The sequence below is a fragment of the Rhinoderma darwinii genome, chromosome 5 (genome assembly GCF_050947455.1).
Source record: "Rhinoderma darwinii isolate aRhiDar2 chromosome 5, aRhiDar2.hap1, whole genome shotgun sequence".
Classification (NCBI taxonomy): Eukaryota; Metazoa; Chordata; class Amphibia; order Anura; family Rhinodermatidae; genus Rhinoderma; species Rhinoderma darwinii.
The window spans coordinates 209,792,252-209,818,476 of NC_134691.1; the positions used below are offsets into that span (position 1 = coordinate 209,792,252).

General features: G+C 42.9%; 1 protein-coding gene across 2 annotated transcripts in view; it reads left to right on the top strand.

The window, feature by feature from the left end:
• LOC142652837 (carboxymethylenebutenolidase homolog) overlaps positions 1 to 26,225 on the top strand; it is a 159,792-nt gene that overhangs the window by 118,427 nt on the left and 15,140 nt on the right. For both annotated transcript variants that reach the window (XM_075828524.1, XM_075828525.1), the window contains exons 3-5: positions 3,105 to 3,212; positions 17,966 to 18,108; positions 22,550 to 22,641. In XM_075828524.1, coding sequence (XP_075684639.1) covers positions 3,105 to 3,212; positions 17,966 to 18,108; positions 22,550 to 22,641 — 343 coding nt within the window. The remainder of the gene's footprint in view (positions 1 to 3,104; positions 3,213 to 17,965; positions 18,109 to 22,549; positions 22,642 to 26,225) is intronic.

The window sequence follows — 26,225 nt, forward strand, 5'->3', positions numbered from 1 at the left end:
CTAAGGAGAAAAAGGCTTAGTCTGTTGCTCAGTGGTCCAAAGTCCTGTTTTCAGATGAAAGTAAATTTTGCATCTCATTTGGAAATCAAGGTCCCAGTGTCTGGAGGAAGAGTGGAGAGGCACTCAATCTAAGTTGCTTGCTTGTTCAGTTCCTAATACTCTGTCCTATGACTGATGGCATATTGTTATGAATTTCAATATGTTTGCTGACGGCTATTGTTAGGGGTGACTAGTTCTATGTATCTGCTGTGTATCAATGCTTTATTCCTATATGACCTCTCATCGACGTCAGTTAACAGAATCTTCCTTGTATATAGTACGCCTCTATTTGGATTTGTAGCAACTTGGAGGTTCCCATGGTAACGTGACACTAGGCGTAGTTTAATATGCTCAGGGAGGATAGATCTGGACGAGCTCCTGAAAGGGAGCGTCTGTTGAGGTGGCGCCCTCTGATTGGGGGTTTGATGCAATCGTCCAGCCTCTGGATGGGCAGGGTTAAAGGCTTAAATCCGGCATTCCGTCGCTTGCGCTGCGGTCAGATATCAGAACCATGCTGCTAGAGTAAAGTTCTATCAGACACAGGGCAGTTTGCTAATATTGCACAGGAAATGTATGTGCTAATCTGCCCTGTCTTGTTATACACCTCTGAAGAAACGTCCTATGCAACTTAAGGTCGCAGAAACGCGCTAGGTGTTCAAATTCGTTTAGTGTGAATGCACACTCTAGTCTCTGGGTGTACATTTTCTGTCAAGTGTGAATGCACGCTATTGTTATAGGTGCTTCGCTGTTTCATATAAGTGTGAATGCACACTTCCTCTACGTGCTGGTGCTCATTTCAGTGTGAATGCACATTGTGTTTTAGGTGTTGCTTTATCGCCATTGAGTGTGAATGCACACTTTTGTTCTCAAAATCGTTTGGTGTGAATGCACACTTTTGCTCTGGATGTACAATCTCTGTTAAAGGGAACCTGTCACCAGCATTTCACCTATTAAACCAGCAATACCTGGTGGTAGTGGGTGAAAAATCATTTCTAGATAACCTATAATGGTCTTCTTAGTCGGCTCTGTAGCTTTAGTATTCAGTTTTTTAGTGTTCCCACACCGTATGCTAATGATCAGAAAAGAGTCAAATCTTCGTTTGAAAAGAGTCATATCTTCATTCCTCAAGTCTTTCCGAGTTTACCCCGCCTCCTTACTTTTGATTGACATCTCCTCGCCACACAAAATCCTGAGCTTGCGCATTGATGTCCTATTCTGGTATGTGCGTACAACGGGACACCGGATTATTACGATAAAAGGCGCAAAATGTTTACAGACCGTTATTTACAGTCGGAGGAGGAGTTTAGGAGAGGGGATAACGGCAATGAACTTTTGATAGCAGCGGCCAGTGAGGGATAAGTAAAGTTCAATAGGTGAAATGCTGGTGACAGGTTCCCTTTAAGTGTGATTGCTATGTATCAGATCTTTATTCAGTGTGAATGCACACTTTGCTATTTAGTCCAGGTAGGGACAGGTGTTATAAGTTTAGCTAGATATTTGGCTGAGTGTTTCAATAAATGAATTCTGAGTGAATATTACTCATTATTGGTACCCTTATCTAGTCTTTACCTATCTGGTTAGCCTGGTATCTTTAGGAATATATTGGCTAGTTTAGCCCATTTTAATGATTCAATAATATTAAAATTGTTTTTTAAGTGTTCTTTTCCAGGCGGATTTATCAACCTGGGCTACCCTAACACCTCAGCAGTGCCACAGGCTGATTGCCTGCATGCCATGCCGCATTGATGCAGTAATCATGCAAAAGGAGCCCCGACCAAGTATTGAGTGCATATACTGTACATAACTTTCAGTAGGCCTACATTGCGGAATTAAATATCATTTTTTAAATTGGGCTTATTTAATATTCTAATTTTCTGAGACACTAGATTTTGGTTTTTCATTAACTGTTAGCCATAATCAACATTAAAAGAAAAAAAATGCTGGAAAAAGATCACTCTGTGTGTAATAAATCTATATAATATATGAGTTTAACTTTTTGAATTGAATTACTGAAATAAATTATCTTTTTGATGATATTCTAATTCATTGAGAAGGACTAGTATATACAAGCACAAAGACACATTCACATACAGACCCATATATATCTACACAGGCACATACATACATACATACACAGTGCAGGTAATGTAGTAGATGTTACCTGTAGTCCTATGTAACACCACAGATAACACAGTGATAACACTCTTAGTACAGATAATGTAGTAGATGTTACCTGCAGTCCTATCTAACACCACAGATAACACAGTGATAACTCTCTGAGTACAGATAATGTAGTAGATGTAAGGCTTCTTTCACATCTGCATCAGCGCTCCGTTCAGGCGTTCCGTCGTAGCTTTCCGTCAGAATGGGACCCTAACTGAAACTAACGGAAACCGTGTGTATAACTAAGAGCAGAGGCAGAGCTGAGCGGCTCAACCTACGTTCTGGGAGGGTGCAGCGCCCTGTGCGCTCCCACAGGTTGCACACCCCAAAGGCCGGCCCTGGTTTGTACTACGCAGAAATTTTTAATAATTTTTGTTTTTTCAGAGGGGGTAATTGGGGAAGGAGGAGTATGCCTCTAACATCTCTTCGGAGCCTCCATCACAGAGTTCGTCAAAAATGCATGCAGCACAATTTTTGTCTGGTAAAATGACAGACACCATGTTGACTCCGCCACTGCCGTTATTTTAGTTTTTCTGTTCCTACGATGAAACAAAAAAATGGAAACATGAGCCCAAATGCGAATTTAAATTAACACCTTTAAATTAAAAAAAAAATGATCTGTCAAAAAACTTACTATTGTCTTTTAAAAGCTTCCTGTTTCCTGTAAAAAAAATAATAATGTTTCAACAGCATTAATAAAAACATGTTGTGAACCTAGCCTAAGATCTATTTACTTACATACTGTCACTGTGCTCCTTCTTAGGCTAAAAAGTTTGAGAAGGTAGATGAATAAATATATTTTTGTTTTAATTTCTCCTAGTAATTAATTTTTCCATGCAATGAAATAATGCTCTTATAATAATATTTCTTTCTATGTTCTTTGTTTTATAAAATGTTTATAGTGCTGTTCTGGGTGACTTTTTTGTGGGCCAGGAACCATGGAAATCAACCTATGATGATGCAAGTTTTTTTAATTGGCTTGAAACCCGACCAGCAAATAAAGCATACAGGTAAGAGATGATTTATAAATATCTAATATATCATTTTAAATGTGGAAAGGTGATGAATATTTAAAAGTATAAATCAATATATTCCACATCTAAACACAACAATAATAATAATAATAATAATGCTGACAGGTCAAAAATGCTGCAGAAGGAGAGTGCTCAGGTGTGTTAAAGGGAATGTGTCGCTAGAACATTTTTTTTTTTTTTAGTTAAACAGTTAGTGTATAAATGATTAAACATTGTTCTAATTTTTTTTCTTTTTTCACGAGTCAGGAAATATTATAAATTAGATTCTAATTTATAACATTTCCCAGTGCTGGTCACTAGATGGAGCAATTCCCAAAATTGCAGCGTTGGCATGTGGTAAAGCAACCACATTGCTTTATGCTGCAAAATTTGAGAAGACACACTCGCTCTAGTGAGCTCACAGAATCCCCCCTCCCTTATCCTGGCTAGTGCCAGGAGAAAGGAGGGTATTGAATGTTCAAACCTCCTACACTGTGTGTCGCCATTTTTTGAGAGAACACACAGTGTAGTAGGCTTACATACAGTAGTAATCACCCACTAAAACACGTACATACACAGAAATAACTTACCTGCTCCTGCCGCCGCCGCTCCCTCCGGTCCGTCCGCTCCGTCTGCTCCCTCCGCTCGCATTAGAACACAAGTCCGGAGCTGCGACCGGAAGTAGTAATCTTACTGTCCGGCCACGGCTTCCGGTCCACAAGAAAATGGCACCGGACGTCGCTCGGCCGAAGACCTTCAATTTGGACTGTGTGGGAGCGGCGCATGCGCCGTTCCCACACAGACGGCGTACAGCATAGTGAATGGAACGGGTCCTGTTCGCATTCACTATGGGGCTGTGTGTGCCGTATTCCATGTCTGTATGTGTCGTTAATTGACACATACAGAGATGAAAAAAAATGGCAGTCCCCATAGACAAGAAAAAGTTCAAAAATAAAAAAAAGTAAAACACAAACACACAAATAAATGCAACATTTTTAAATAAAACACTAAAAGCAAATTGATATAAAAAAAATTTTTTCCGCGACACCCTTCCTTTAAATAATAATAGCCACTCCCACTAGCCTTGAGGGGAGTGGTGTGTGGGGCATGGATATAAATGTATAGTGCAGAAAATAAATACGGTGTGTAATATACAAGTGATAATAATGTATCCGGAATATAGGGGGCAGTAGTGCATAGGGGTCAGAACTATGAGTGATACATTAGGAGTGAGTGCAGTGTGTAAGACACGGAGGAATAGTGTGTGAGTAGTGAGGCACAGCATATACTGCCGAATAGCAGCCTATTAATAACGCCCTTGCTATCAGAGCGGGCTGCCCTGCATGCAATGCCAAACACCAGCACACCATGCCCTCCCAGCATTATAAGACCTGGCTGCGTCCTAAAAAAAAGTATATAATGTAAATAAACATGAAAAATCATGTGGTATTGGTTGGGATTTTGGCTAAAAAAAACGCTAAGCTCGCAACCCTCGTCACGGGTCCCCAGTCTTGCGAGTGCCTAACTGGAACTTCTCGTTCCAAACTTGTAGCTACACCACAGAAAATAGTGGGACATAGAATAAGATTCAAAACACAAAAAAGGCCATACTCACAAATTGGGCAGGTATAAGCACAGCAGGACGCAGACTGTAACGACGGGGTAGGGAGACAGACAGGTGAGCCCTAATCTACCCGCCACTCAGTCCCTGCCTACTTGCAACGACCCGTCCTAGGCGACGGGGTACAACTGGGCGACGGTCCCTATGCTCAGTAAGTGCAAGACAGACAAACAGACAAGGGTACAGAGAAGCTAGGGAAACTGGGCAGCTGCCCACGGAGACACCGTGAGCAACGAGAGTAGTGAACAAGCCGAGTCAAACCAGGAGTGCACGAGGTACAAAACGCTGAGCAGGAGAGTGGTCAGTAAGCCAAGGTCAATAACAAGCAGAGGATCAGTAGTTCAAGCAGCAGCCGCAGCAGAGCCAGGAAACAAGCAGAGAGATTCACAGGCAAAGGAGGAACAGGAAAGGCAGGTATAAATAGACAGAGGGCGGGAGCTAGCTCCGTCTGGCCAGGCTGTGATAGGCTCTCCCACTCCTAAGCCTGCCATCCTGAGTTGTGGAAGATGGAGTCAGTCTCACAGACATAGGAACAGGTGCAGACTGATTACCCACGGGCGTCGACACAGAAGCTGTGTCTGGCAAATCTTTTACAGTACCCCCCCTTTCATGAGGGGCCACCGGACCCTTTCTAGGTGGACCTGGTTTATTGGGGAAAAGAAGGTGGAACCTCCTGAGCAATACCCCAGCATGAACATCCCGGGCGGGTACCCAAGTCCTCTCCTCAGGCCCGTATCCTCTCCAATGGACCAGGTACTGGAGGGAGCCTTGGACCATCCTGCTGTCCACAATCTTGGCCACCTCGAACTCTACCCCCTCAGGGGTGAGAACAGGGACCGGAGGTTTCCTCGAGGGAGCCAAGGACGGGGAGCAGCGTTTAAGGAGGGAGGCATGAAAGACGTTGTGTACTCGAAAAGACGGGGCAACTCCAGTCGGAAGGAGACAGGGTTAAGGACTTCAATGACCTTGTACGGCCCTATAAACCGGGGAGCAAACTTCTTGGACGGGACATTAAGGCGCAAATTTTTTTAAGATAGCCACACCAGATCCCTGACCACAAACAAGGGGTTAGCAGAACGTCTTCTATCTGCCTGAGTCTTTTGTATGCTCTGGGACGCCTCTAGGTTCTTCTGAACCTGGGCCCAGACTGTGCACAGTTCCTGATGAGCGACATCTACCTCGGGATTGTTGGAACTACCAGGTGAAACGGAGGAGAACCGTGGATTAAACCCAAAATTACAGAAAAAGGGGGAGACCCCTGACGAGTTACTGACCCGGTTATTAAGGGAAAATTCGGCGAGGAGAATGAATGAGACCCAATCATGTTGACAGTCAGAGATAAAACACCTTAAATATTGTTCTAGAGACTGATTAGTCCTCTCCGTTTGGCCATTAGTTTCAGGATGGAAAGCCGAGAAGGACAGATCAATCTCCAACTTTTTACAGAAGGCTCTCCAAAATAATAAAACAAATTGTACCCCTCTATCAGAAACAATATTGACAGGAACCCCATGGAGACGCAGGATGTGTTTGACAAACAAGGTAGCTAACGTCTTAGCATTGGGTAGTTTCTTGAGGGGCACAAAGTGGCACATCTTACTGAAGCGGTCTACTACAACCCACACCACCGACTTGCCTTGAGATGGAGGCAAATCGGTGATAAAATCCATGGAGATATGGGTCCAAGGTCTCTGGAGAATGGGCAAAGAACATAGTAAGCCCGCTGGTCGGGACCTGGGAGTCTTGGACCTAGCACAAACCGCACAAGCGGCGACGTAGGCCTTAACGTCTTTAAGCAACCCAGGCCACCAGTAGTTTCTGGCAATGAGGTGTTTGGTACCCAGGATGCCTGGATGACCAGATAGTGCAGAGTCATGATTTTCCCTAAGTACCCTTAGCCGGAATTGCAGGGGAACAAACAACTTGTTGTCAGGAAGGTTCCCGGGAGCTGAACGTTGATCACCCGCAATTTCGGAGACTAAATCAGAATCAATAGAGGAAATTATTATACCTGGAGGCAAAACACAAGCAGGATCTTCCTCCGAAGGAGGGCTGGCCATGAAGCTACGCGACAGTGCATCAGCCTTAATATTTTTAGACCCAGCCCTATAGGTGACCAAAAAGTTGAATCTGGTAAAAAATAACGCCCATCGAGCTTGTCTCGGGTTTAGCCTCCGGGCAGATTCTAAGAAAACCAGATTCTTGTGGTCAGTAAGGACCGTTACCTGGTGCCTAGCCCCCTCCAGGAAGTGGCGCCACTCTTCAAATGCCCATTTAATGGCTAAGAGTTCGCGGTTGCCAATATCATAGTTACTCTCAGTGGGCGAAAACTTCCTGGAGAAGTAGGCACAGGGACGGAGATGGGTGAGGGACCTGGTACCCTGGGACAAGACAGCACCCACTCCCACCTCGGAGTCGTCAACCTCCACGATGAATGGCTCCATTTGGTTGGGCTGAACCAGCACTGGGGCCGAGATAAAGCACTTCTTAAGGACCTCAAAAGCCTGGACAGCCTCAGGAGGCCAGTGGAGGAGATCAGCACCTTTGCGAGTGAGAGCCGTAAGAGGCTTAGCGATGACAGAGAAGTTAGCAATAAATCTCCTGTAATAATTAGCGAACCCCAGGAAGCACTGTAACGCCTTCAGGGAGGCAGGTTGGACCCATTCTGCCACAGCCTGGACCTTGGCGGGGTCCATGCGGAATTCATGAGGAGTGAGGATTTGACCCAAAAATGGTATCTCTTGCACCCCAAACACAAATTTTTCGGTCTTAACAAACAGTTTGTTTTCCCGAAGGGCCTGGAGCACCTTCCTGACATGCTCAATGTGGGAGGACCAGTCCTTGGAAAACACAAGTATGTCATCAAGGTACACTACAAGAAATACCCCCAGGTAGTCTCTTAAAATCTCATTTATGAAATTCTGGAAGACCGCGGGAGCATTACACAACCTAAAGGGCATGACGAGGTATTCGAAATGACCTTCGGGCATGTTAAACGCAGTCTTCCACTCATCCCCCTCTTTGATGCGGATAAGGTTATAAGGCCCCCGTAGATCAAACTTAGAGAACCATTGGGTCCCCTGAACCTGATTGAAGAGATCAGGAATCAAAGGAAGGGGGTACTGGTTCCTTACAGTGACCTTATTCAAGTTCCGGTAGTCAATGCACGGCCTAAGACCACCATCCTTCTTCCCTACGAAGAAGAAGCCAGCACCTACCGGAGAAGTAGAGGGGCGAATGTAACCCTTGGCCAGGCATTCCTGGATATACACTCTCATGGCTTCACGTTCGGGACAAGAGAGATTAAATATCCTACCCTTAGGGAGCTTAGCTCCTGGTACCAAATCGATAGCGCAATCGTATTCTCTATGAGGAGGTATCACTTCGGAGGCCTCTTTAGAGAAAACATCAGCAAAGTCCTGAACAAACTCAGGTAGAGTGTTCACCTCCTCAGGGAGAGAAATAGAATTAACAGAAAAACATGACGTCATGCATTCATTACCCCATTTGGTAAGATCCCCAGTATTCCAGTTAAACGTGGGATTATGCAACTGCAACCAGGGAAGGCCTAAAACCAAATCGGACGATAATCCCTGCATCACCAGTACAGAGCACTGCTCCAAATGCATGGAGCCAACAAGGAGTTCAAAAACAGGGGTATGCTGTGTAAAATAACCATTAGCAAGAGGAGTGGAGTCGATACCCACTACCGGTAAGGGTTTAGACAAATCAATCAATGGCATGGCTAGAGACATAGCAAATTCCACAGTCATAATATTAGCAGAAGACCCTGAATCCACGAAGGCACTGCCGGTAGCAGACCTACCACCAAAAGTGACCTGAAAGGGAAGCAAGATTTTATTTGGTTTCATCTTTACGGGAAATACCTGTGCGCCCAAGTGACCTCCCCGATGATCACTTAGGCGCGGAAGTTTTCCGGCTGCTTATTCTTACGCCTAGGACAGTTGTTCACTTGATGCTTGTCATCCCCACAGTAGAAGCAGAGACCATTCTTCCTGCGGAACTCTCTTCGTTGTAGGGGGGACACGGAGGCCCCGAGTTGCATAGGTACATCCGAGTCTTCCGTGGAAGAACGAAGCAACGGAACCTCGGGAGGCATCATGGGGGAGTCAGAGGAGAAGGCACAAAAACGTTCAAGTCGTCGTTCCCTGAGACGTCGGTCAAGTCGTACCGCTAAAGCCATAACCTGATCTAGGGAGTCAGAAGAGGGATAGCTAACTAGCAGGTCTTTCAGGGCGTTCGACAGACCCAATCTAAACTGGCACCTCAAGGCAGGGTCATTCCACCGAGAAGCTACACACCACTTCCTAAAGTTAGAACAATACTCCTCAACAGGTCTCTTACCCTGACGTAAGGTCACCAGCTAACTCTCGGTAAACGCAGTCTTGTCCGTCTCGTCATAAATGACCCCGAGAGCAGAAAAGAAAAGATCAACGGAGGAAAGTTCAGGGGCGTCAGGAGCCAAGGAGAAGGCCCATTCTTGGGGCCCGTCCTGGAGCCGGGACATAATTATACCCACCCGCTGGCTCTCAGAACCTGAGGAGTGGGGCTTTAAGCGAAAATAGAGCCGACAACTTGAGGTGGGGTTCAAGAGGTGAGGTGGGGGGCACTACCAGGGTAGCATCATGCAGGTTGTCCCTCTGGGCCAGGGCCTGGATCTGTAGGGAGAGGCCCTGCATTTGTTGAGCCAGGGTCTCAAGGGGGTCCATAGTTGTGTCAGGGACCAGGGTAGACTAGGTATATGGGCCTGTGAATATGTAATGACGGGGTAGGGAGACAGACAGATGAGCCCTAATCTACCCGCCACTCAGTCCCTGCCTACTTGCAACGACCCGTCCTAGGCGACGGGGTACAACTGGGCGACAGTCCCTACGCTCAGTAAGTGCAAGACAGACAAGGGTACACAGAAGCTAGGGAAACGGGCAGCTGCCCACGGAGACACCGTGAGCAACGAGAGTAGTGAACAAGCTGAGTCAAACCAGGAGTGCACGAGGTACAAAATGCTGAGCAGGAGAGTGGTTAGTAAGCCAAGGTCAATAACAAGCAGAGGATCAGTAGTTCATGCAGCAGCCGCAGCAGAGCCAGGAAACAAGCAGAGAGATTCACAGGCAAAGGAGGAACAGGAAAGGCAGGTATAAATAGACAGAGGGCGGGAGCTAGCTCCGTCTGGCCAGGCTGTGATAGGCTCTCCCACTCCTAAGCCTGCCATCCTGAGTGGTGGAAGATGGAGTCAGTCTCACAGACATAGGAACAGGTGCAGACTGATTACTCACGGGCGTCGACACAGAAGCTGTGTCTGGCAAATCCTTTACACAGACAGGTCAAAAATGCTGCAGAAGGAGAGTGCTCAGGTGTGTTAAATAATAATAGCCACTCCTACTAGCCTTGAGGGGAGTGGTGAGTGGGGCATGGATATAAATGTGTAGTGCAGAAAATAAATACTGTATGCAACACCGACAATTGACGAGAATCAGCTGTTTTGAAGAATCAGTGGCGAGCACCGCTGCTCCGTTAAGCGCCGTCCCCCTCACAAACCCAAATGCAACTGCGCCACACACAACCCCCCCCCCCCCACACACACACACACACACACACACACACACACACAACCTGCAGTGTGTACAGTCTTCACCAAAATGGCACCGGCTTTCCCCCTAAAAAACAGGATTCTATGCTGGGTCACTCTGAGCTGCGCTTTCGCAGTACAGAGCAAGACGGCAGAAGCGCAGGATGTAACGAACGGGTCCCGTTCGTTATGTCCTATGCCCTGTAGCTGCCATATTCCATCTGTGTATATGTCCCTGCCTCCCTACGGAACAACTACTGTCCCGTACTGAAAACATGATTACAGTACGAGACAGTTTTTTCCCGCAGCGAGGCAGGGACTCCTAGCATCATAGATAACTATAATGCTAGGAGTTCGGCTTCCTGCAGTTTGTTCGGTCCGGGAAATGCGACCGACATACGGACCGTATATCACCGGCCTTATTCCACTAAATTCAGCAAAAAACCTGTGGGGTCAAAATGCTCACTATACCGTTCTATAAATTCCTTGAGGAGTGTAGTTTGCCAAATAGTGTTTTTTTTTAGAGGTGTTTCCACTGTTTTGGCACCACAAGACCTCTTCACACCTGACATGGTGTCTAAAATATATTCTAATAAAAAGAGGCCCAAAATCCACTAGGTGCTCCTTTGCTTCTGAGGCCAGTGTTCAAATCTATTACCACACTAGCGCCACATGTGGGATATTTCTAAAAACTGCAGAATCTGGGCAATAAATATTGAGTTGCGTTTCTCCGGTTAAACCTTCTGTGTTACAGAAAAAAATGGATTAAAATGGATTTTCTTAAAAAAAAAACTAATTTGTAAATTTCACCTACACTTTGCTTTAATTCCTGTAAAACACCTTTGCGGGGTGCGATTTTTTCAAATTGGCTGACTTATGGGTTTCTAATACATAAGGCCCTCAAAGCCACCTCAGAACTGAACTGGTCCCTAAAAAAATAGGTTTTGGAAATTTTATTAAAAATGTGAGAAATTGCTGCTAAAGTTTTAATCCCTATAACGTCCTAGAAAAATAAAAGGATGTTCAAAAAATGATGTAGACATATGAGAAATGTAAGCTTCTAACTATTTTGTGTGATATTACTATCTGTTTTACAGGCAGATGCATTTAAATCTAGAAAATGCTAATTTTTGCAAATTTTCACAGAATTTTGGGGTTTTGCAGAAATAAATAGTGAATGTATCGACCAAATTTTACAACTAACATAAAGTACAATACAACTATAAAGAGTAGTATAGTAGTGATCATCCACCAAATACATATAAAATGTGTCAAAAAATAGTTTTGTTAGGGGGGTTGATCAAAAAAGTCAGTTTAGTATATATTTGCCTGCATCCAGGCCAAATGACCAAACCGAAAAGGAAAGAAGATGCAATGCGCAATTGTAAGGTATCAAATATAAAAATATGAACTTTATTGAAAATACTAAAACAAAGCGTGTAAAAAGGTACACAGACACACTAAAAGAAGGACGCACTTCAAAAACTCATGCACATAAAGGAATAAACAACATATGCATGGGTCAGATAATAGAGTATATCATGCAAACGCAGACGAGAATGTACATAATATAATATAATTGCATATAAGAACGTGCTCAATAATAATCTGCATCAAACAAACAACAATGATCTGGAGATCAAATGACCATACTGACCCATAAAGTGCTAGAGCAATTGATGGATGTCCGCCCCGACGTGCATTTCGGCGTACTTGCCTTCGTCTGGGGGTAGCGTCATACTACTACATACTGCCTTTTAAAGGTGAAACTAACCAATTGGATGTGTCGAGGGCCAGGTGTATATATTCAAACATTAAATAGTCAGGTAATGGCGCACTTACTGGTATATTTATCGGACGCACGAACACAGCGGCATGTCCGCCCGCCAACCGAGGCACGCGAGCGTGTGTTAACGCGGTCACGTGCGTCACTGCCATGGTGCAATGCAAACATCAAGCCGGAGGCAGCGAAGACATTCCCCACTGTGTGTGCGTTATAAGAAACAAAGAATACACCAAAAGGCCACAGGTAATTTCATAACCAATTAGAATAAAAGAAATTTATGGCCATCACATTCAAGGTACCAATAAATCCTAAATCAAATAATTAGATCAGAACAAAAAAAGGGGGGAAAAGGGGGGAGGGAAAGGAGTTATTCTGGTGGTCACTCGCCCTTGCCCCAAAACTTATATTGGGTTAACCATCACAGAGTTAAGAATAAGAGTAAGCCCTTATGCACACGACAGGGTTTCCGGCCATGTGACGGCCGTTCAAAAAACGTCCGTCACACGGCTGCAGTAGGAACAATTGACCCCTAATGGGGCTATTCACACGACCGATTTTTTGACGGCCTAAGAAACCCGCCCGTCAAAAAATGGGACATGCCCTATTTTCGGCCGTTCTCCCGGCCGCCCGGCTCCCATAGAAGTCTATGGGGCCGGGTAATAAACGGCCATCACTTGAATGTGCTCCAAGTGACGGCATTGTCTTCCGTCGCTCGCACTCTCTCCTTCTCCTCCTCACAGTGCGAAGTGCATGTGAGGAGGAGGAGGAGGGTATTTTTTTTGCTCCCTGTAGGAGCAGAATCCCCAATAGCTTCGGCAATACTGTGAAAGGGAATTGGGGATTCCGCTCCAGCAGAAGTCCCTGACTTCACTGTGTCCATATATGGACACAGTGAAGTCAGGGACAGTTGAAGCGGAATCCCCGGCGATGTGGCCGGGGATTCCGCTCCAGGAGAAGTCCCTGGCTTCACTGTCTATATATGGACACAGTGACGTCAGTGACTTCTGAAGCGGAATCCCCGACCCTCTAGCCGGTGTCTCCGCTCCGGGAGCAGTCCCTGACTTCACTGTGTCCATATATGGACACAGTGATGTCAGGCACTTTTGAAGCGGAATCCCTGACCCTGTGGCCAGTGTCTCCGCTCCAGGAGAAGTCCCTGACTTCACTGTCCATATATGGACATTGAAGTCAGGGACTTTTCCTGGAACGGTGGCGCTATCTACAGACAGGTAGGGGGGGGTGCCATCTATGGGGGGTGCTGTGTAGAACTACCTGCAGGGGGCTGTGTGGCATTACCTATGGGGGGGCTGTGTGGCATTACCTATGGGGGGGCTGTGTGGCATTACCTACAGGGGGCTGTGTGGCATTACCTACAGGGGGCTGTGTGCCACTACCTACAGGGAGCTGTGTGGCACAACCTACAGGGGGCTGTTTGGCATTACATGGGGCTGTGTGGCATTACCTACAGGGGGCTGTGTGGCATTACCTACAGGGAGCTGTGTGGCACTACCTACAGGGGTGCTGTGGCAGTATCTACAGAGGGCAGTTGTGTGGCATTATCTACAGAGGGAAGTGTGTGGCAAAAATGTACAAATTAAATTCATCAGATTTTAAAACAGACAGGGAAAAAAACGGATGCAAAACGGGTCAAAATCGGCCGTTAAAAACGGCAACAAGGCCCAGAACGGAATCGGAATGGATGCAAAACGTATGCAAAACGGCCGGGAAAAACTGTCCAAAACGGCCGTATTTATCGACCGACACTCAGACCGTGTCGTGTGAATAGAGAGTGTTAAGGGAACATGTCCATGATATTAAGGAAGCACAAGAAGTGGAGGATATTGAGAAACTTAAGACCATTCCTAAACATTTCCGACTTCATCATAAATGTGATTACAAACTACTCAAAGTTAAAGGAATTGATCATATCGATCTTGGCATACGGGGAGGTGATCTCAAAAAAAGATTATTACAATGTAAATGTAAATGAATCTGGCGACTCAATACCATGCAGCCCAAAGGTCTCAATAAGGCAATGGGCTACGCAGCATTTATTTGGCCATTAGCAATGTGGTGGTTATTTAATATTTCTTCTGCTTTTTAATCATTTGTGTTTTTTCATGTAACCTGTTTAGGTCCTTTTGTTTATCTTTGAAATATTTTTCAATTTGCTCAGAACTGTGTTGCCACAACTATAATGAATATTGACACAAACCATTTGAAGAAAAAACAAAAAACAAAAAATAATGTTTTATATGAAGAAATAATACATATAGACTTGTATTATCTATGCATATTATATCTTCTATGGTTTCAATCTTATATATTGAGTATTATATATCACGATGTTGTTGTTTTTACAATATTGTATATTTGTTTCCTATCATATTTTTATTATTATATATGATATATTTTTTTTTCATTCTTTATTTTTTATTACATATTCACTTGCACGTTTTCACATATTTATATGATATATGTTTGTGCACAATGTTTGCGCTCTTATATGCTCTCCATATTTATCTTTTTATAACTATACCCACCTACATCACCTTATTATATTTTACTTTATATGTGATCGGAGTGATATATGTTTGATATTACATATATACACATTTTTCTACGTATCACACATTATAACATATATTTGATGCATTGTGGACTTATTTATTGCACTTTTGCACTGTGTGTGTGTGTGTGTGTGTGTGTGTGTGCGTGTCCATATGCACATACTTTGTGTGCGTGCATGCATGCGTGTATACACACACATTTATGCATTTCACACCATTATATATATTTGTTATTTATAATTTATTCGATTTATACATTCATGGATTCTGCGATTTTTTTCCACTTTATACACTTTGTTATGATACAACCTATATAATGTTGATTCATTTTACTTAATTAGTATACTCCATATTTTAGACCATTACACAATATTTGATAGATTTAATATCATTATATGTGTATATTTATTATTTTTACGACAATGTGTCACGACAAAACAATCTCATAATTGCTTGGATAGGTAAAAGCATTCCAAAGTTGTTACCACATACAGTAACACGCCAGATTTAAAAAAAATCGGCTGTGTCCACAAGGACAAAACAGGCTGTGTCCTGAAGGCGTTAATCACTCTCCATAGACTTCAATGGGTTTTTTCTATCTGCAAAATTACACTACAAAAAACTATTGCAAACACGAAAATTAGCTCCAAAACAATTTCTCTTGAAATCAGTCTCATATTTTTCTGCCTCAAACATATACCGTGTGAACATACCCGAAGTTTATTTTAAGACGTTGAGGTGAGGTTGAAACCAAAAACGGCATCCAAACACCGCATGCATGTTTTACGTGATGTGGCAAATTTTTTCGATGCGGCTGATTTTTTTTTACAGCATTCGCATTGAAAAGCGTACCAAATTTTTGGGAAAAAAGCATGCAGGTTTTTATACTGTACCCTGAGATTTTATTCACAGGAATAAGAACCCACACCTAAATATAGAACAGAATCCAGGCGGAGACCAGTGGAAAGAGGGTCTCGGCTGTTTCCGTAACTCCCATTCAACAGAATGGAGAGAGCTGTGCGCACGTGCGACCCTCTCTCCACTGGTCTCCATGTGGATTCTGTTCTATATTTAGGTGCGGGTCCCAGAGCTGGGACCCGCATCTATCAGACATTTTTTAAATTTTCTGTGGACATGCCATACATGTTTAAGATGGGAAAACTCCTTTAAGTTATATGGTCTGCAGAGCGCTTGTGTAGGACTGGTGTCTACCACTCTATGGTCACTATTTGATGGTAATATTGGTCTTTGGTTTACTACACACGTTTTACTACACTAGTGCACTACTCCACTAGTGTCTGCTTGGATTCTGCAGTCAGTTCTTGATATAGGTGCAGGTCACAGAGCTGGCTCCTGCATCAGACATTTATGTCATTTTTGGAAAACTCCTTTAATAAAATAGAGTGAAATCCAGTGACTCACTGGTGACATCTTCTCAGATTGGAGTTGCTCACTTTTACTTTTCTTCTTCATCCGGCCAAGATTGCCCTGACGCCTTCTCCCGACTACAAATAGCCTCTGCAGAATTTGCAACACAAACATCTTTAGCTTCTCACATTTCTAGTACCTCCCCATCCTCGACAAAAACCTCACCATTTATAGTGCCCCAGATGGAAATAATGCGCTCTCGGTGCCACCCTCTAGACCCCACGCATTAATAGTGCCACACACAGATAGTGCTACACAGCCCCCCTCTTGTAGATAGTGCCACACAGCCCCCCTTCTTGTAGATGGTGCCATGCAGCCCCCTCTTGTAGGTAGTGGCACAAAGCCCCCCTTGTAGAAAGAGCCACACAGCCCCCCCCCCCCCTCTTGTAGATAGTTCCACACAGGCCCCACTGTAGATAGTGCCACACAGCACCCGCTTGTAGATAGTGACAGGAAGCCCCCCACTGTAGAGGGTGCCACAGCACCCAAAGTGGAGACAGTGCCACACAACCCCCCACTGTAGACAGCGCCACACAGGCCCCCCTTGTACATAGTGCCACACAAACCTCACCCTTGTATATAATGCCACACAACCCAGTAAACACAATTTGTTTTTTTACTTACCTAGCCCTGTTCCCACGACGGACGGAGCTGCTCGGAGACAGGACCCTTGCGTAGGCCAGCATGATGCAGTGTCGTCATCACACCGTCCTTTGCAGGGATTCTTCCCAGTGCCTTATAGGCTGCAGGCCTAGTGTGGCCTGCAGCCTATAGTATTCAATTGAATCTACATCCTGAGGACGGAGATACAATTGATTGTGGCAGGCACCGGGCATTAGGGGGCCCGTGCCGCCTGGCCCATAAATGTTATGTGCCGGGCAGCCCTGCCTACAAGAGTAAGCAGCGGGGCAGGGAGACAATGTCTCTCTGCTCTGCCACAGGATAAAAACAGCTCGCTGTCTGGGCCCACCGGAGGATCCTCCGGTCCTTTGGTAGGCCAGTCCGACGCTGGACCCATGCAATTCAAATGGGCTATTCACATATCTATATTTTTCTTAATGGAGAGTGTTGTCCATTGCGACAAACTTAAAGCATATCCTATTCTAGTCTGTTTTTGTGGACCAGACTCGCCCATTAAAGGCTATGGGTGTATGAAAAAAAACAGCACATGAATGACATCCGTTTGATCACTTGCTAAAAAAAAGCAGAAAAATGAAACCAGGCAGTGCTTGCAGAGGAGAAAACGACACACAGAAACCACACTGACGCAACATGGGCATTCATTTGCTTGAAAAACCATCTGTTTTATGTGGATGCAAATCAGACAGACACTCATGTGAATAAGCTGATTTTAAGTCTCAGAAATTTCTGCAGCAAAATCTGCCGCATGTGACTGCACCCTAAAAACGACATTGCCGTTTTGCACCTGATCAGATGAGAACCTAGACCTCCAAAACTAAAAGACAACAAAGAGCCACAGTAAAGAGTGAGCCACAGTGCTGCCCTACAGTCATAATTCTTAGCCAACAACTCACAGAATTAATAGTACAGAATGGTATGACTCTCTGAAAGGACTGGGAGCATTTTTGGTGCTTAAAACCTGCATATTAAAATGAAATTTCAATCATTGCTGCTACTTTTTATACCTTTTTACTTCTACAGTAAAGTATAGGGAATTACATATTATTAAGTATTAAAAGTGTTAAATTGTATTGCCCACATAAAGTTTTCTCTTTAAATTTTTTATTTACTTTTCAGGGAGGTTGACGTTGTGCTGAAATATTTAAAAGAGCAGTGTCAAGTCAAAAATATTGGAGTAATTGGATTTTGCTGGGGTGGCATTGTAACCCATTATCTCATGCTAAAGTATCCTGAACTAAAGGCTGGAGTGGCATTCTATGGTAAATTGTTATCTTATTTATTTAAATGTATTGACTGTTTGTAAATAATATGTATAAAGTTAAACTGTAAAAAACAGTAAAACATTTTTTTTTATATCTATAAAATGTAAAAAAAATGAAAACAGTAGTTGGTTGTGCCTAGCACCTACATAGGTAGGGCATTTGGGTAGCGGATGTTTAGTGTTAGATTTGAAATAGGTAGTTTACCTGATAGAAGTGTTAACAACGTCTGTGTTGTAAAAAAAAATGTTTTTAGTTTACTATAGATTTACACACACAAACATATATATATATATATATATATATATATATATATATATATATATATATATATATATACTAAGCTACTAAGAATCAGGATTTGGGCCCAGAATGTAATAATCAAAAGGAATGTTATTATAGAGAGTATCCCTTCTCCTTATTTGTTGTGTAACAAACTTGGTATGGGTTGCTGGAGTGAAGTTCCACTCCGTCTTAAGTACAGTCCAGGGTTTGGGCTGCCTTAGGAGTCTCATTAGCTTCCAGTTGTGAAGGCTCCTTTAAAAAAGGAGTGAAAATATTAAAGTGTGCCAACCATCTTGACCCCAGAGATGGCTATCCTGTGTGCTAACTTACCCCAAGTTGTCACATATGGTGGAGAATTGCTTTGGGCACAAAAATGGCACCTGGAATTTAAAAGGCACAAAGCCTGATGTTTAACCCTCTCCCGACATCCGCCATATATATACGGCGCTGTCGGGCAGGGGTTCCCGCTTTATGTTACGGCTGACACACTGCAGTAATGGCTAGGACTGGAGCTAGCTTCCGATCTGACCGATTAACCCCTCAGATGCTGCGCTCAATAGAGATTGCAGCATCTGAGGGGTTTTTAACCACCGGCACCCCAGCAACGTGATAGCTGGGTTGCCGGTGGCTGCAATGGCAACCGGAGGCCTAATACTGGCCTCCCGGTTTGCTAAGTACGGAAGCCACCTATGGAAGCGGGGCTTAAAAGGCTTCCGGTACCAACGGTAGATGGTGCCGGCTCAGCTTCAAGCTCAGAAGCTAAGCCGGCGTCATCAGCAGTGAGTGTCCACTGTATGTTACAAAGGACACCCTGCTGTAACGGCAGGAACCGGAGCTAGCTCCGATCCCTGTCATTAACCCCTTAGATGCAGCGATTGAAAGCGATCGCTGCATCTTAGTGGTTTGTAGCAAATCGGCAGCCCTGCCATGCGATGGCAGGGCTGCCGACTGCTACTATGGCAACAGGAGGCCTAAGAACGGCCACCTGGTCTGCCCCTATGGAAGCCGATTAGGCCCCGCCCAGAGGTGGAGCCTAATCGGCTTGCTGTTAGTGAACGACTGACAGTTCTAATACATTGCACTACATAGTTAGTGCAATGTAGTAGAACAACAATCAAACAGTTGGACCTTCCAGTCCCCTAGTGGGACTAAAAAAAGAGTAAAAATAAAAGTTGTAAAAAATAAAATAAAACACAATCGCCCATTTTCCCTTGTCAAGTAAAATAAAGCACAATCACTCTTTTTCACTTATCAAGCAATTTATTAATGAAGAATATAAACAATACATATTTGGTATCGCCGTGATGTTTTGAACTACAAACGTATTATGTTTTTTATCCTGCGCAGTGAATGCCCTAAAAAAAATTTAAAACATTGCCAGAATTGCTGTTTTTTGGTCACTTTGTTTTCCAAAAAGTGAAATAAAAAGTGATAAAAAAGTCCAATGTATCCAAATATGGTACCTATAAAAACTATAGCTCGTCTCGCAAAAAACAAGCTCTCATACAGCTCTGTCGACTAGAAAATTAAAACGTTATGGCACTTACAACGTGGGGACTGAAAAAATACATTATATTTTACTAAAGTAATTTATTATTAACATGTAATTTATAACTCGTGGTGAATGCTATATTTAAAAGAAACTATGCCAGAATTGCTGTTTTTTGGTCCCCTTCCCCACCAATAAAAACTACAGCTCGTCCCACAAAAAGACAGCCCTCATACCACTACGTCTATGAAAAAAATAAATAAGTTAAGGCTCCCATTCAGGAAAAAAAAATATACAGTTGTGCATGCCCGAGGGGAACATTTCTTCTGTTTCAAGCGGCGATTTATCAAGGCCCTAAAATTAGGGAACCAGGAAGGGGAGGACTCAAACATATCTGCTGGAAGCGAGGGCGCCCGTATTATACCAGGACAACACTTTCCCAGCAAAATTCCCCAAACTGCAAAGGTGTAGTGTGTATCAAGAGGGGGATAAGAAACGACACCATTTATCAGTGTGACACTGGCCTGTGCATAAAGGATTGTTTCACAGCGTAACACACATGTATGGATTATTTAACCGTTTTTTTTTTTACCCCATTATTATACCACCTGACTATGTCCCTGATGTACTCTGCCCAGCTTACATATGCCCCCACCTTATAAACTAAAATACCAGTAAATCAACAAACAAAACTACTACCAAGCAAAATCCACGTTCAAAAAGCCAAATGGCGCTCCCTCCCTTCTGAACCCTACAGCGTGCCCAAACAGCAGTTTACTTCCACATATATGGCATCGCCAAACCAGGGAGAACCCTTTTAACAATTTTTAGGGTGTGTCTCCAGGGGCACAAGCTGGGCACCACATATTTGCCACTGAAATGGCATATCTGGGGAAAAGTTTAAATTTGTACTTTACACCATCCGCAATGCAATCATTTTTGGAAAAGGCATGTGGGTGGAAATGCTCATTACATCCCTTAATACATGCCTTAAGGGGTGTAGTTTCCAAAATGTCACTTCCTGGGGGTTTCTTTTATTACTTCACATCAGAGCCTCATCAATTGTGAACCAATACTTTGTAAGTCACCAAATTAGGCCTCAATTTTGCATGGTACTCTTTCACTCCTGAGCCCTGTCAGTCTTCCATGCAAAAGATTAGGGCCACATGTAGGGTGTTTCTAAAACTGGGAAATAGAATAATAATTAGAATGTTGTCTTTTCATGGTGGCACAAAAAATTGCCATTTTCACTCTGCAACATAGAGTGTACACTAATTTCTGTAAAACATATGCATGGTTAACGTTCTCACTATGCCCCTTGGTGAATACCTTGAGGGTGTAGTTTTCAAAATAGGGTCACTACTGGGGGGTTTCCACTGTTTTGGTCTCTCAGGGGCTTTGCAAATGCGACATGGTGCCGAGAAGCCAATCCATCAAAATCTGCACTCCAAAAGCCAAATGGCACGCTTTCCCTTCTAAGCTCTGCCGTGTGCCTAAACAGCAGTTTATGACCACGTATTGTGTATTTACAAATGTTGGGGGGCTTTTTCTTCTTTATTCCTTGTGGAATTTATTTTTTGTAATCTAAAACGACATCTTATTGGAAATATTTAAACATTTTTATTTTCATGTCCAAATTCTAATAAAATCTATGAAACATCAGTGGGGTCAAAATGCTCACTACACCCCTACATGAATTCCTTGTGGGGTGTAGTTTTCAAAATTGGGTCTTTTTGGGGTGTTTCCTGTGTTTTGGCATCAAAGACCACTTCAGACCTGACATGGTGCCTAAAATATAATCTAATAAAAAGAAGGCCCCAAAATCCACTAGGTACTCCTTTGCTTCTGAGACTTGTGCTTCAGTCCATTAAAACACTAGGGCAATGTGTGGAATATTTCTAAAAACGGCAGAATCTGGGCAATAAACATTGAGTTGTGTTTGTCTCGTAAAACCTTCTGTGTTACAGAAAGAAATTAATTAAAAATGAATTTCTGGAGAAAAAAAAAAAGGAAATTTGTAAATTTCACCTCTACATTGCTTTAATTTTTGTGTAACACCTAAAGGGATAAGAAACTTTCTAAGAGCTTTTTTTGAGTACTTTGAGGGGTGCCGTTTTTAAAATGGGGTGTTTTATGGGGGATTGTATTGTATGGGCCCCTCAAAACCACTTCACAACTGAGCCTTTAGAAATTGTCTTGAAAATGTGAGAAATTCTGCTAAAGTTCTAAGCCTTGTACCGTCCTAGAAAAATAAAAGAATAATAAAAAAACGATGCCAATCTAAAGTAGACATATGGGAAATGTTAATTAGCAACTATTTTGTGTGGTATAACCATCTGTCTTACAAGCAGATACATTTAAATTTAGAAAAATGGTAAATTTTGCCAATTTTCGCCAAATTTTGGTGTTTTTCAAAATTTAATACTGAATGTATTGACCAAATGTGTCACGAGAAAACAATCTCAGAATCGCTTGGATAGGTAAAAGCATTCCAAAGTTATTTACCACATAAAGTGACACATGTCAGATTTGAAAAATGAGGCTGCGTCCTGAACGTGCCAACTAGTCCACGTCCTTAAAAGAAGCACTGCAACTCAGCATTTCCCAGACTGTTTCAGAGTTCAGAATTATCTTTTAATATGAATATTTGTTTATTTTTCTTATTAGGTTTAGTTCGTGAAGAATGTGAAAAATTTAAGTTGCTTAATCCAACATTGTTTATTTTTGGTGAGAATGATCCCCTCATACCACTTGAGCAGGTAAGTGTATTTATCATAATAAATATTGTTTTTAACAGACAATACCTGTTACTTTTACAAAATGTAATCCAGCAAATTAAAACTCCAGAAGTGTCAATATTGAAGTGTATCTATCATTATGCCTGTTTTTTGTTTTTTTGCATTAATCAGTAGTACACTTTATAATATAACCGCCGTTTTAAGACCCTATTACACAGGCCAATAATGGGTCATATGAACGCTCGTTCCCGATCATTGCCCTGTGTAAGCAGGGCAACAATCAGCCGATGAACGAGTAAACACTCGTTCAACGGCTGATCTGCTCTTTTATGCAGCTTTAAAATCATTGCTGTCGGCACCACATCTCCCTGTGCTGCCGAAATGATTAAATGAAGGGGGTCGAGCTATTGGAAATATTGTGCTCTCGTCACGATACATTAGCAATCATTGCTCCGTGTAAAAAGAGCAAACGAGCGCCGATCAACCAACTGTCTCGATGATTGGTGCTCATTTACACGTGTAATAGGACCCTTGTCCATTCTTAATCCCTGCAGGGTTTCTGTAAATGTTCAGAAACCTTGTCAGTCAAAACATATGTCTGATGTGAAACAAAGAATAGAAAACAGAGCCAAGATGGTGAGATACAGTTGTAGTTTCTTTCTTAGTATTTCAGTGAAACACTGACATCACATGAGGAGGAGGCCACTCATGCAGGAGAAGAGAAAATTTACATTTACAGAAATCCGCAGAAAGTAGGAAGAAGACAAAATATGTAGGTTATGCACAACCTTTCAGGCTTGACTTCCATCCAATACTAGTCCTTCTCAATGAATTAGAATATCATCAAAAAGTTAATTTATTTCAGTCATTCAATTCAAAAAGTGAAACTCATATTATATATATTCATTACACACAGAGTAATCTATTTCCAGCATTTGTTTTTCTTTTAATGTTGATGAGTATGGCTAACAGTTAATGAAAATCCAAAATTTAGTCTCTCAGAAAATTAAAATATTAGGTAAAAGTTGAAGATTGTAGACTCATGGTGTCACACTCTAATCAGCTAATCAACACAAAACACCTGCAAAGGTTTCCTAGCCCTTTAAATGGTCCAACAGTCTGGTTCAGTAGGCTTCACAATCATGGGGAAGACTGCTGACTTGACAGTTGTCCAGAAGACCATAATTGACACCCTCCACAAGGAGGGTAACCATAAAAGGACATTGCTAAAGAAGCTGGCTGTTCACAGAGTCCTGTATCCAAGCATATTAATGGAAAGTTGAGAGGAAGGAAAAAGTGTGGTAGAAAAAGGTGCACAAGCAACAGGGATAACCACAGCTATGACAGGATTGTCAAGAAAAGGCCATTCAAGAATCTGGGGGAGATTCACAAGAAGTGGACTGCGGCTGGAGTCAGTGCTTCAAGAGCCACCACACACAGACGTATCCAGGACACTGGCTACAACTGTCGCAATCCTTGAGACCACGTCAGAAGCGTCTTACCTTGGCTAAGGAGAAAAGGGACTGATTTTTTGCTCAGTCGTTCAAAGTCCTATTTTCAGATGAAAGTAAATTTTGCATTTCATTTGGAAATCAAGGTACGGGAGTCTGGAGGAAGAGTGAAGAGGCACTCAATCCAAGTTGCTTGCGGTCCAATGTGAAGTTTCCACAGTCAGTGATGATTTGGGGAGCCATGTCACCTGCTGGTGTTGGTCCACTGTGTTATATCAAGTCCAAAGTTAACGCAGCCATCTACCAGGAAACTTTAGAGCACTTCATACTTCCCTCTGCTGACAAGCTTTATGGAGATGCTGAGTACCAATACCTGGTTTAATAACCACAGTATCACTGTGCTTGATTAGCCAGTAATCTTGCCTGACCTAAACCCCATAGAGAATCTATGGGGTATTGTCAAGAGGAAGATGAGAGACACCAGACCTAACCTTGCAGACGAGCTGAAGGTCGCTATCAAAGCAACCTGGGCTTCCATAACACCTCAGCAGTGCCACACGCTGATTGCCTCAATGCCATGCCGCATTGATGCAGTACTTCATGCAAAAGGAGCCCCGACCAAGTATTGAGAGCATATACTGTACATACTTTTCAGTAGGCCAACATTTCGGTATTAAAAATAATTTTTGAAATTGGGCTTATTTAATATTTTCATTTTCTGAGCCACTAAATTTTTGGTTTTCATTAGCCATAATCTTCAACATCAACTTCAAAAGAAAAAAATGCTGGAAATAGATCACTCTGTGTGTAATGAATCTATATAATATGAGTTTCACTTTTTGAATTGAATTACTCAAATAAATTAACTTTTTGATGATATTCTAATTCATTGAGAAGGGCTAGTGTATATCTACAGCTGCCGCGGGAGTAAAAATGTTATGTTTTAAGATGCTCCACTTATTTTTAACCCCTTCCCGACATTTTGCGTATGGATACATCATGGAAAGCTAGCGCTTCCCGCATTTTACCGTATCCATACGACAAATGCATGGCATCGGCTCAGAAGCGGTGTATTACCGCTGACATCCGGCTGTAATGGCGGGGACCGAAATTAGCTTAGATCCCCGCCATTAACCCCTTAAATGCAGCGGTGAAATGCGATCGCTGCATTTAAGTGGTTTGCAGCTCATCAGAACCCCAGCAATGAAATTGCCGGGGTTCTGGTGGCTGCAATGGCAAACAAAGGCCTAACACTGGCCTCCCAGTATGCCTAGCATGGAAGTTTACCAGGCCCCGCCCAGAGTCGGAGCCTGAAAGGCTTCCGTAGCCGATGGCAAGATGGCACCAGCTCAGGAGCATCTTCAGCGGTGAATGTCAGCTGTATGTTACAGCTGATATCCACCTGTAATGGCAAGAACTGGAGCTTGCTCCGATTTCTGCCATTAACCCCTTAGGTGCAGCGATCGGAAGCGATCGCTGCATCTTAGAGGTTGCTAGCAGATCGCCAGCCCTGCCATGCAATCAGGGCTGCTGATGATGCTATGGCAACAGGAAGCCTAACAATGGCCTCCTGCTCTGCCATTACAGAAGCCAATTAGGCCCCGCCGGGAGGTGAAGTCTAATCGGCTTGCTGTCAGTGAATGACTGACAGATCTAATACATTGCACTACATAGGTAGTGCAATGTATTAGAAAAAAAAATCAGACAGTTGGACCTTCAAGTCCCCTAGTGGGACTTGAAAAAAAAGTATAAAAAAAAAAGTTTTAAAACATACAATAAAAGTTTCAAGTAATAAAATAAAACACAATTGCCCTTTTCCCTTAGCAAGTCCATTATTATTGAACAAAAAAAAAGAAACCATACATATTTGGTATCGCCACGTCCGTAACGGCCTAAACTATAAAAATATGATGTTATTTATTCCACTCGGTGAAAGGCGTAAAAAAAACCTGTAAAAAACGATACCAGAATTTCTGTTTTTTGGTCACTTTGCCCTACAAATATTGAAATAAAAAGTGATCAAAAAGTTGCATGTATCCAAAAATAGTACCTATAAAAACTATAGCTCGTTTCACAAAAAAACAAGCCGTCATACAGTTTCGTAGTTGAAAAAATTTAAACGTTATGGTTCTCACAGCCCTCATACCACTGCAT